Below are 12,441 nucleotides of genomic sequence, written 5' to 3'. Positions count from 1 at the left end.
TTCACTTACTGTTTTGGGGGTCTTCTTTTCGCAGGCTGCAGGTTCATAGTTCCCGTTGTTTTTGGTTTGTGCCCCTAGTGGCTAAGGTTGGTTCAGTGGGTTGTGTAGGCTTCCTGGTGGAGGAGACTTGTGCCTGTGTTCTGGTGGACGAGGCTGGATCTTGTCTTTCTGGTGGCCAGGACCACGTCCAGTGGTGTGTTTTGGGGTGTGTGGGGCCTTATTATGATTTTAGGCAGCCTGTCTGCTAATGGATGGGGTTGTGTTCCTGTCTTGCTGGTTGTTTAGCATAGGGTGTCCAGCACTGTAGCTTGCTGGTTGTTGAGTGGAGCTGTGTCTTCGCGTTGAGATGGATATCTCTGGGAGAGCTTTCGCCATGTGATATTACACGGAGCCGGGAGGTCTCTGGTGGACCAGTGTCCTGAACTCGGCTCTCTCACCTCAGAGGCAGAGGCCTGACACCTGGCCGGTGCACCAAGACCCTGTCTGCCACACGGCTCAGAAGAAAAGGGAGAAAAAAAAAAAGAAAGAAATTATGAAAAGTAATAAAATAATATAAAATAAAGTTATTGATATAAAAAATAAATTATTAAAAATTTAAAAATTCAGAAGTAATAAAAAAAGAAAAAAGAAATAAAGAATGAAAGAAAGAAGTGAGCATCCAGACCAAAAAACAAATCCACCAATGATAAGAAGTGCTAAAAACTATACTAAAAGAAAAAAAAAAAAAAAGGACAGACTGAGCCCTAGGACAAATGGTAAAAACAAAGCTATGCAGACAAAATCACACAAAGAAGCATACACATACACACTCACTAAGAGAAAAAGGAAAAATATATATATACCGTTGCTCCCAAATTCTACCGCTTCAATTTTGGGATGACTCATTATCTATTCAGGTATTCCACAGATACAGGGTACATCAAGTTGATTGTGGAGATTTAATCCGCTGCTCCTTAGGCTGCTGGGAGAGATTTCCCTTTCTCTTCTTTGTTCGCTCAGCTTCTGGGGTTCAGCTTTGGATTTGGCCCCGCCTCTGCGTGTAGGTGGCCTGAGGGCATCTGTTCTTCGCTCACACAGGACGAGGTTAAAGGAGCAGCTGATCCGGGGGCTCTGGCTCACTCAGGCCGAGGGGAGGGAGGGGTACGGATGCGGGGCGAGCCTGCAGTGGCAGGCGGTGGCAGACGCCGGTGTGACATTGCACCAGCCTGAGGCTCGTGGTGCTCGCCGTGCGTTCTCCCGGGGAAGTTGTCCCTGGATCACGGGACCCTGGCAGTGGCGGGCTGCACAGGCTCCCGGGAGGGGCGGTGTGGAGAGTGACCTGTGCTCGCACACAGGCTTCTTGGCGGCTGCAGCAGCAGCCTTAGCATCTCATGCCCCTCTCTGGGGTCCGCGCTGATAGTCGCAGCTTGCACCCGTCTCTGGAGCTCGTTTAGGCGGTGCTCTGAATCCCCGCTCCTCGCGCGCTGTGAAACAAAGAGGCAAGAAAAAGTCTCTTGCCTGTTCGGCAGATCCAGACCTTTTCCCGGACTCCCTCCTGGCTAGCCGTGGCACACTAGCCCCCTTCAGGCTGTGTTCACACACCAACCCCAGTCCTCTCCCTGCAATCTGACCTCCAAAGCCCAAGCCTCAGCTCCCAGCCCCCGCCCGCCCCCGCGGGGGAGCAGACAAGCCTCTCGGGCTGGTGAGTGCTGGTCGGCACCGATCCTCTGTGCGGGAATCTCTCCACTTTGCCCTCCACACCCCTGTTGCTGTGCTCTCCTCCGTGGCTCCAAAGCTTCCCCGCTCTGCCACCCGCAATCTCTGCCCGCGAAGGGCCATCCTAGTGTTTGGAAACCTTTCCTCCTTCACAGCTCCCTCCCAGAGGTGCAGGTCCCATCCCTATTCTTTTGTCTCTGTTTTTTGTTTTTTTCTTTTGCCCTACCCAGGTACGTGGGAAGTTTCTTTCCTTTTGGGATGTCTGAGGTCCTCTGCCAGCGTTCAGTAGGTGTTCTATAGGAGCTGTTCCACATGTAGATGTATTTCTGATGTATTTGTTGGGGGGGAAGGTGATCTCTATGTCTTATTCTTCTGCCATCTTGAAGGTCTCCCAATGTCTTTGTTTTTTATATCAGGGCACCATAAACTGAATTAATACATTCTTTATTCTGGATTCAAAAAATTAAAATAATAGATTTCCTCATTTTATAAGCTTAAATCACTGTAATTATATCACTTACAATTTTGTTGCTGTGTATCTATTACATAAAAATTAATATACTACATATATGGGATATTCGTAGCTATCCACAAATGAAACATTACTTGCCAAAGGTTATTTTTATATAAAGGGGGTAAAATTTATTGTTGAAAAGTAATTTTGTATATATCTAGGTTATATTTATTTATTTATTTATTTATTTATTTATTTATTTTTTGGGCAAGTCTAAATTCTTTTTTTTTTTTTTTAATTTTATTTATTTAATTTATTTATTTATTTATTTTTGGCTGTTCTGGGTCTTCGGTTCGTGCGAGGGCTTTCTCTAGTTGCGGCAAGTGGGGGCCGCTCTTCATCGCGGTGCGCGGGCCTTTCACTATCGCGGCCCCTCCCGTTGCGGGGCACAGGCTCCAGACGCGCAGGCTCAGCAGCTGTGGCTCACGGGCCCAGCCGCTCCGTGGCATGTGGGATCTTCCCAGACCAGGGCTCGAACCCGTGTCTCCTGCATTAGCAGGCAGATTCTCAACCACTGCGCCACCAGGGAAGCCCTATATTTATTTTTTGATCATAGGAAGTGTTCTGTTTTAATACTTAATAATAATACATCCGCATTTAAGTTTTAAAGTATCAGTTGACATTATTAGGTAAATTGATAGATGGAAATTGGTAAGGGACATTTGATGAAACACGCTGTGCTTTGGTGAAATAGTATGCAGGATATGTGGTCTTTTCTTTGTTGAGGTTATACTGAGGTCATATTTACTTAAGTAACCCTTTCTATCCCATTCAGGGTTATATTACTCTTTTCTCTTTTTTTGATTTGGACTCAAAGATATAAATGAATGTGAAGTCCTTATTGAATTTGTTACAATATTGCTTCTGTTTTATGTTTTGGTTTTTCGGCTGTGAGGTATGTGGGATCTTAGTTCCTAGACCAGGGATTGAACCCGCACCCCCTGCATAGGAAGACAGTCTTAACTTTCAATAAAGACTTTAAAAAAAAAAAATGGTCCACATCAAAAAAATCTTTAAAAAAAAAAAAAATAAATGAATGTGAGAGTTATTCTTGTTACTTTACATGTATATGTATATATATATTTTTTCTTAATATGTTAGCTTGTATATATGTATATAAACATTTATATGCATGCACTTTATAAATAATATATTCAATGCATAAAATATATAATATATATTTGTTACAACAGAAAATACTTTCAGTCTTGCATGTTGGCATGGGCTGAGTGTTTACAGTGAAATGAAATGAATGAAATTATTTTCACTGGGCTTACATGAGATTGAAAACACATACAAACAGAATACATATCCAGCAACAGTAGGAATCTTGTCTTTGGCTTAAGCTTGTTTGATCTAAAATACACAGCCTGCCTGGTAGTTCTGGAGTCCTGATTAATGGGTCCACCATGGGCCATTTTACCAGAGGAATGAGGAATCTTTCTTGAAATAATTTGCTTTAAGCAAATAGAGAAGGGAAGCACTCAAGTTTGCTTCGAGAAAAATGGCTGACAGATGAATGCGAGGTGTGGGTTTTGCTGTTATATGGCATCTGCTCCTCAGATTCCTCTGGCCTATCCTCAAGTTGAGACATATGAAGACGAAGTGTTTGATAAAACTAAAGGAACTCTTTAGACACAAGCAAACACACAGCATAAGACACCCATCAGGAGCCCTGGGCACCATTACATTGGCACTGATGTAATGAAGTCTATTTTCCTTTCACCCAATAATTGTCTTTATCGCCACGCTCTGTTGTTTAGCTTTTTTTCCCTACCCCTGAAAATTTATAAAGAGAAAGCTCATAAGTAAAAGTATTTATAAACTATGTAATAATTACTGTGGTGTCTATGTAATGTGAAGTGTTTTGTTTTTTCAGGCACATTTTTCTTTTTGATCTACTAATATATGTGTTTGGCTTTAGGTTCCCTCAAGAGCTGAACATGGGAAAAATAAGTGCTGAAATTATGTGGACCATTTTTGCTCAGGATATGAAAGAGGCACTAGAAGGTAATTACAAATATTTAAACTTTTTAAGAGTATATGTTTTAGTTAAATTCTGATTTTGTGTTCTTGATTTTAAGTGTAAGGAACTGTTGCATCAAAACATCGATCACTGTGATCAGTTTAGTTCTAAAACTTATTTCCACATTGTGGAAAGATAAAGATCGCTAAGTACTTAAAAGCCCTGAAGAAATGCATTTTAAATCAAATGGTCTAAGTTGCAGGATAATAGTGAGTATTTCATTTGTAGGACAAAGTTTAGATGCAGGAATACTTTATGGCATAAATACTTATGGCATAAATCAGACCATATTGAGAGGGTAGATGAGTAATATTAGTTCAGATATTTGTCTACCTAGACTTAGGAATGGTATCCAATGGCTGGGCAGGTTAAAATATGGCCAAAGCTGGTGCAAAGACAATGGCAGGGCTCTTCACCAGAAACTCCACTTTCAATATACTCAAATCATAGAATGTAAAGCATGGGAAATGCAGCTCTCAGTTGAAAAACTATAAATTTCTTTGAGCACTCACCTTGTGTTTAGAGTTGGAGGTAGTATTTTTAACCAGCCTAGGGTTCCTGCTCTCTAGGAATTTAAAATCTAGTAGAAAGTTTTCTTTGCACTTATTCACTACGTCTTAAGCCCCTAGATGCTAAATGCCCAGACTGCACTCAGTATGGAAGATACAACAATGAACAGGACAGCTATGGTCCCTGCCCTCAACAAGATTATGCAGGACAGCTGCAAATATGTAGACGGTCACAACGTGGGGGTGGTCAGTGCTAAAGATGATGGAATATCTGGAGGTGAAGCTCCTAAGTCAGACTTAGGACAAGGGGGCAAGGCAGGTTTTCTAGAGGAACTTCCTCTGAGGAAGTGTTATCTTGACAAAGACTTGAAGTATAAGTAGGAGTTCACTTTGGGAATAGATGAGCAAGAAGCATCTCTGTCTTGTCCTGGTCAAGGACAAAGCATTAACAAGTAGAGTGAGCCCAAGTTTCATTTGAGAAGAGAAGAGAACTCAGCTGGTCCTGTGAGCAAGAGGTAGCAGGAAATGAGACTGGAGAAGTTGGCAGGGACCAGCATGTGCTGCCTTGTGGGCCATGATGAGGAGTTTGACTCTCTGCTAAGAGAAACGACAGACCATAACGGGATTTCAGGAGGGACATGTCCTGTTCAGATTGGCAGCTTAGAACAGGCATTGGGACCACAGAGTGGAAGATGACTGATAGAGTTTGTGCTCATTGTGCCACTGTTTTTTTCTTAGTGTTGCTAAAATGTAAGCTTGTTGCTAGGGCACACAGAGGAAACATACAGTGCTTTTCCTTATTTGAAAAAGAAGGTACACAATAGATTTTAATACCTGATTTTCTGGTAAAGTCTGTGTCTACCACCTAATTAGATAAATTAGGATTTATCCTTAAAATTATACCAGAACTTGCTCAGAGATGCAAACTCCTTATTCTGCAGTGAAGCGTTCCTTCTCCATTGTATTGATCAATCCTGCTTTCTGTACCTCTGCCTCCTACCAACCACATCCTTTTATACCACTCTGCTTCAGTTGTCTCTTTGGGATCCAAAATGTATAAGTCAGACAGGAACCAGTTTCTTCAGATAGCATTTTAGTCCCCTAGTCCTATCCCCGACACACCCCTACCCTCCTTGACTGCCTACCAGTCATCTCAAACTTTTTTAGGATCAATATAGAATTCTTAATCTCCCCTGTCAAAACCTGCTTCTTTCCCCCACTTCACTATTGCAATTACTGGCACCAGCATTCAACCAGTTACTTAAATCAAACACATAAGATTATCGTGGATTCCTTTACTTTCCTCAGCACACTTGAAGCTCACTCCTGCCTTCGAGCTTTTTCATCAGCTCCTTTACTGCCTGGATTTCTCTTCCCACCACTCTTCACAAGCAGCCATGTAGGGCTCAGGAGCTAAAGTCACCTCCATGAATAACCTTATCTTAATCCTCTGCATAGCAACTAATTACTATCCTTTATTTACTTGTTTACTTGGGCTTACTTCTTATCTGTCCTCCTTGCCACAGTGTAAATTTTTTGCCTGTGATTTTTATCAACATATCTATATTGCCTAGAATGAAGCCTAGAAAATAGAAACTACTTAATAACTATGTGTTGCATCAGTGAAGACTTTACCAGTTAATCCCAACTCAATGGAGTAGTAGAAAAAGCAGTAGAGACGTCTGTTTGTGATCCTTTTCTATGTGATCTTGGGAACATTTTAAGAGGTCAACACCTTCGTGTTTCGTTGTCCTCACCTGTAAAATGAAAAGTTCACACTGGGTCAGAGGGCTGGGCAATGGGCAAGGAGCCGCTCCTGCCCGTATTTCAGAGAAACTTGACTATTTGGGAACTTTCCACAGTGGCACTGCCCACCAGTGCACATTTCGTTTGGACAGGGCCTCTATCTTTATTTATATAACGTTTGTGCAACTATTGGATGTTTTATTTTATGTTACCTTTGCTTTAAAAAATAAGTAGTAATTTTAGACAACTAAGTATAATATTTATGTTAGGAAATGTAAATCTCAAAAAATATAATGTTTGTTTGAAACAACAATGAAATTAGAAATGCTACATGTAAAGCACCATAACTTTGGTTGGATGTTTATTGATTAGAGGTTAATAATTTTGGACAAAAGCAGTATCCCAAAATGCTGAGATTGTATTATTAAAAGTCAGGTCCAAGATCAAGGGTAAGTAATTCTTTTGTGATTAGCTTAGGTTTTCTGGAGACAAGAATCCTTTCCTTAACACAAATTTTTTTAATGTTTTTTTTAATTTATTATTTTATTTTTTTAATAGCAGCTGTACTGAGATATAATTCACATCCCATACAATTCACCTAAAGTGTCCAGTTCACTAGTTTGCACATTCACACCCATTTTTAGGAAGGCATGATGAGTATAGTAAGGGAGTAATTTAGATTGCAGTTCCTGGCTTATGTATCTTCTTCTACACCAGCTGAGAAGGCTTTTGAGTGTAAAGATTGTATTTGTCATTTCTGTATTCACTGAACCTTAATAGAAGCTTAGTATGTGTTAGTTTACTTGAATCAAATTACAGATGGGACAACCTTATACAAAGAGCCTCGCAGACAAAGCCAGATACTTATGTTCAAACTAAACAATTGTAGTATTGCTAGTTGGGAGGCAGCAAGAGATCTGAGTCTGGGAAAAACCCAGTTTCAGAAAGCTTTCTCACTTATGAGCTGCACCAGCTTGAGCAATTAATGTATAACGTCTCCAAACTTTAGTCTTCCTTTCAATAAAAAGGTGATAAGAGTTCACAGGTTGGTGTGAGGATTACATGATACCTCAAATATACTATACTTCGAAATCATGGTGCTAATGGGAGGAGAGCATCATTATTATATAAATGGAGAAAGATCTGTGAAAGTCTCAAAACAGTCTCCTTTAGGGATCATTTAAGGTTTAAAACTCCTAGGAGAGTGTTTACAAATCCATGTTCATTTGTTCCCTATCTCTCCCTCCTTCCCTTTCACCATTTCAATGTAATATATGGCTTCATACTCTGACATTTTTAAAAATGTGACATGAATCATAATTGTTAAAGAAAATGAGGACCAGGACTACCTTACAGAATAGAGGGCATATACTTAAAAACATTCTTCTGGCAGGCTCTTTTGCATGTGATAGTAATGTTCTTACTCTCCCTATTTGCCTTATAAGATGTTGTTAAAATTAATTGACTGTGGAGGGACTGCTTCAGGCTATTGGCCTAGAAAGACTCTGTGTTGTTATATAATTTGGACTACATAGTTTGTCTTATGATTAAAGCATCTGAGCCCAAGTTGTAAGTAACCTCTGATGAAGTCAGGTCAACAGAGAAGGGAGTTAGAATTTATGGACTTAAGGCTTTTTGATGCAGCTTTTTGCTTTACTTCATGAACTCATCAGCTGCTACGGAAAGAATAATTTAATTTAAAAATAAAATAACTTTTCCCCCAACTTTACTCAGTCTATATGAGCCATCTTATTTTGTTTTCATATTTGACAATAATCACCTTACAACTTTGATAAGCAGTATCAAACTTTGTTGATAACTTGCTGAATGAACCAGAATAAATTATTTTACAGATTTTACAAAAAAGATGTACTTTCTGTGGAAAAGGTAGTGTAGGAAGAAAAAAGTCTCTGATGAAATATTTCATTTTATAGTGAAATAGAGTTGGTTTTGCAGAATTTTTTCTAAAGCAGTTATTCTAAAGACTTTTATAGTCTTTAGCCTGGCTGGTAAAAATACAGGTTTTGCAGTAAGTTAGATCTATGTGTGAGTTCAGGCTCTGCTACTTTCCATTTACTTGTTAGCTATGATTTGGGACAGTTTATTAAAGTAAGTCTCAGTTTCCATATTTTAAAATTAGGGACAAAAATACCTACCTTACAAGGTTATTTTAAGGAGAAAGGAAGAGAGAGAGAGAGATACGGGGGCGAGGAGCGGATAGTTTCCTAGTGCATAATAAATACTCAAACATTAGCCATTATCACAATCTTGAGGATTATAATTTAGTAAACAAAAACTTGCAGATGATTTATAATGCCACCCAAATGTCTAGATGCCTGTAAGTGACTGAAAGTTTTACTTGGCAATTGCAGTTGACTGCACACGTTTTATATGTCATCTTGGTATCCATAGAACTTGGTTGCCTGGCAATCAAGGCAGTCCTGTTCAGGGCCCTGATTGTGTAACATATGTGGGTGTCTTCAAAGTCTCTATTAAAAGCAAACCCTGCTAGGCCCCAAGATAGCAGCCAGTTGGTGGATTGGGTCCACAAACATTCAGGTGGTTTCTAATTAATAATTCTGTAGAAGAGTGCTTGGGATTCTTTAAATACTACTTCTTAAATTGGAATTTGTGGCTGGGCTTTAAGTTATATTCTGAAATTGCATCCACTTGTAAGGATGGATGGGATGGGAGAAGAGTATCTAAGGCATTTGCCAAATTCTCAGATGAATCTTTGAATAGAAAAATAATTAAAAATCATTGGAAATAGATGAGTTAAAAATGACTGTTTTACTTAATTAACTTAGGCAGAGATGGAATTAATTATGATATGCAAAATACAATCATCTCCCAGATCAGAGCTCCTCAAACTTTAATGTGCACAATAGTCCCTGGGAATCTTGTTAAAATGCAGATTCTGGTTGAGTAGACCTTTTTGGGGGCAGGGTAGGTGGTTCTCCCCATTTCTAACAAAATCTGAGATGATGCCCAAGCATCTGGTTAGTGCACCACACACTGAGTAGCAGCAAGGCTCTAACACTGGACATTCTATCTTTTCATCACCAATCTTTCTGGTCTGCTGCTTAGTTATCATGTTGGTCCACATCAATAGGTGAAAATTGTTAGACTGCCTTTGTAATCCTTCACTATCTCATCATCCTAATAAGCACAATTGTTGCCGTTAACTCTGCTCTTACCCTTTCCATGCACTATCTTCTCGTGATGTATGAATTTGAGTATTTGCATATTGAATATCTTTAGAATATCTTACTCTCTTACATTTATTTTTGGAGGCCTTCTCTCAGAGAAGTATAATTTTTTTATTGCCCTTCACCCACATACAGGTCTCAGGCCACTCTGTGCATTTAAGAACATTGCCCTTGACCTTGTAGGCACAAACACAATGAGAACACAAAGTCATGGTCACATCTCTCCTGGTCTTGCTGACCACTTTGGCTATACGGAAAGAACTGACCTATTGACCCATGAACTTCTCTAGCCTCCCTTAGAATATTCTTGTCCTTAACATCTTTCTGGTCTAGCTCATACCTGGTCTACCTCAAACTATTATTTGATACTTGTCACCTTTCTTGTCTTCCTATCAGTAATTTTCTGCTGATTTTTAAGTTTACTCTCACAAATCACTCGTTGTCAATTTATCTTGCTCCTCATATTTTGGTAGAAAAGATTGGCTTCTGACTAATTTCTGCAATCAGTGAAACCTCCCTGGAAACAACTGATTTCTTTCGTCTCCTGTTTCCTCCTCTCAATCTTTCTTAACCTTATTGGAATGACAGAGATTAAAGCTATGCCTCTGTATTCTTCAAAGACTGTGCTTGGAGCCAAGGTTGGGAGCACTTTGTAAAGGGTCTCTCTGGCCTCCTTTTCGTACAGTAGTGGTTCTCAACCTGTTTGGAGTCCTTCCCTGTTGCAACACTCCTCAGAGGTACAGAAATTCCCATAAATAACAGAGATGTTGGTATTTCTCAACCAAGGAGAGATGACAGGTGGCTTTCCCTCATCCTGTTGAGAATCTTCAATATTACTCTTGTCCGGAAACAACTGTTGAATGACTCAAAGAAATAATACAATACTTACTGATAAAATATTAGCTTTTAGTGGATAATGTCTTATACCTGAACAAATTCTATCCTATATTTCATATGACTAATAAGTCATTTTCCTGTTCTGAAAGCTTTTTTGTTAAGACTTAGGTACTTTGGCAATGGCTGCCAGAATGCCATAGATACAGTTCAACACAACTTTAAGACACTTCTACATTCCTGATATTATAAAATAGCATCATAAACAGTACAGTTGCTTCAACTAAAAATTGGGAAATCATGGTTGACTTCTCTTCTCTGCGTCCTATTAGCACATCTATACTGAAAGCTCTATATATGAAATTCTCTTCAGTAACTTTCCTTTCTATGATTCTTACTGCTGTTCTTGTTCAGACACATTATCTTTCCTGCTTCTACCTTCACTGATATGGTTCTTCCTTTGTAGACACCTCCTGGACCACTGGATAAGGTACAAATTCCTTAGCCTAGCTTACACCAGCTCCCTCTTCTCCTTTCTGTATCTGATTTCAGCCCTAGTGCTTAATACTTTCCTCCATACACATACTATATGCTCTACCTACATCCACCTGTTTAAAATTTCCCTGAAATCCTTATACAAGTTTATTCCCCAGGAGGTGTGCATGATGTCCCCCACCCCCGCCCAGGCTTTCTCCTACTTGCCATCCCCAGCAAAGACTCATGCGTTCTTCAAAGTCCAATTCAAATGTTTCTTCTGTCAAGTTTTCCCTGAGAAATACCTACTTCTTCCCTATTCTCCCTTAATATTGAATACTTCCTATTGTACCATTTATGCTTGTGTTATACTTCACAGATACAACATCCACCGTGCCCTGAGCTCTCATTCATCTTTGTATGAATCTTCCTACTCTCCCTTTCTCTGACCCTTAATAAAAAATGTTATGAATCAATGAATGCATGCATGAATATAAGCCTATGTCTACAAACAGACAAAAGCAAAGATATACATTCCATTCCCAAACTCAAATTTCCAGTCACAATTTGGCACAAATCACACAAACCGGTTACAATCACTCATATAAAGGAGAAATGTTTTCTAAGTATGTAGTCCCAATAATTATTTTTACCACATGTTGTGGTTGTAGCAGTTCTAGGAAGGTTTTAATAATCACAGATGTGGGAAAAAACAACACCTAAATGCCTTTGATTTACCCACAGAAACAGTGTGTGTGTGTATGTGTGTGTGTTGCTCATGCATTTGTATGTGGTAAGAGAAGACGGTAGGATTGTAATGCTTTGCTTCCTTAACAAATTGTGAAATACCTCTTCCAGTCACACTCTGTTCATCAGTCCCCACCTGCTTTTCTACAGCAACCCACTACTTTGTTTTGACATATCTTCACACAGAATTCCAAGTCTAGATTAATGGACAAAAAATGAAAACAAAACAAAAGTAAATGGTTACTAACTCTCAGTGTTCATTATAAGACCAGGTCTATTCATTTAAATTGCAGGTCACATGAGTCAAACCATGAACTGAAACATGACTTCTGGATTGATGTATCAGTTTATATGTGGCAGCTTATTTGAGGGATCCTGTGTTATATTTGCCCCACACCCCCAAATAAAAAAAAGAACAAAGTGTATTTACTGGTACTTCTTAAGTTTTCCTGGTTCACTGGGCCAGTAGTTCTCAAAGTGTGGTTCCCAGACCAGCAAGCATCAGCGTCACCTGGGAAGATGTCAGAAATGCAAATTCTTGGGTCCCACCCCTACACCTACTGTTTCAGATTGAGGCCCAGCAATCTGTTTTTGATTTTTTTAAAAAATAAGATCTCCAAGTGATTCTGATGCATGCTAAGATTTAAGAACTACTAATCTAAGGAATGTATAATCAACATAGTGCCT

The 12,441-nt window shown here is 39.5% G+C and overlaps 1 protein-coding gene across 2 annotated transcripts in view; it reads left to right on the top strand.

Moving 5' to 3' along the window:
• UNC13C (unc-13 homolog C) overlaps positions 1 to 12,441 on the top strand; it is a 590,366-nt gene that overhangs the window by 388,518 nt on the left and 189,407 nt on the right. For both annotated transcript variants that reach the window (XR_009007737.1, XM_007194906.2), the window contains one exon: positions 4,134 to 4,219. Coding sequence is in view for 1 of the 2 variants with exons in the window: in XM_007194906.2 (XP_007194968.2) it covers positions 4,134 to 4,219 (86 nt within the window). In the remaining variant the exon portion in view is untranslated. The remainder of the gene's footprint in view (positions 1 to 4,133; positions 4,220 to 12,441) is intronic.

This window comes from Balaenoptera acutorostrata, chromosome 3, assembly GCF_949987535.1.
Source record: "Balaenoptera acutorostrata chromosome 3, mBalAcu1.1, whole genome shotgun sequence".
NCBI lineage: Eukaryota > Metazoa > Chordata > Mammalia > Artiodactyla > Balaenopteridae > Balaenoptera > Balaenoptera acutorostrata.
This window is presented reverse-complemented; position numbering and strand designations above follow the sequence as displayed.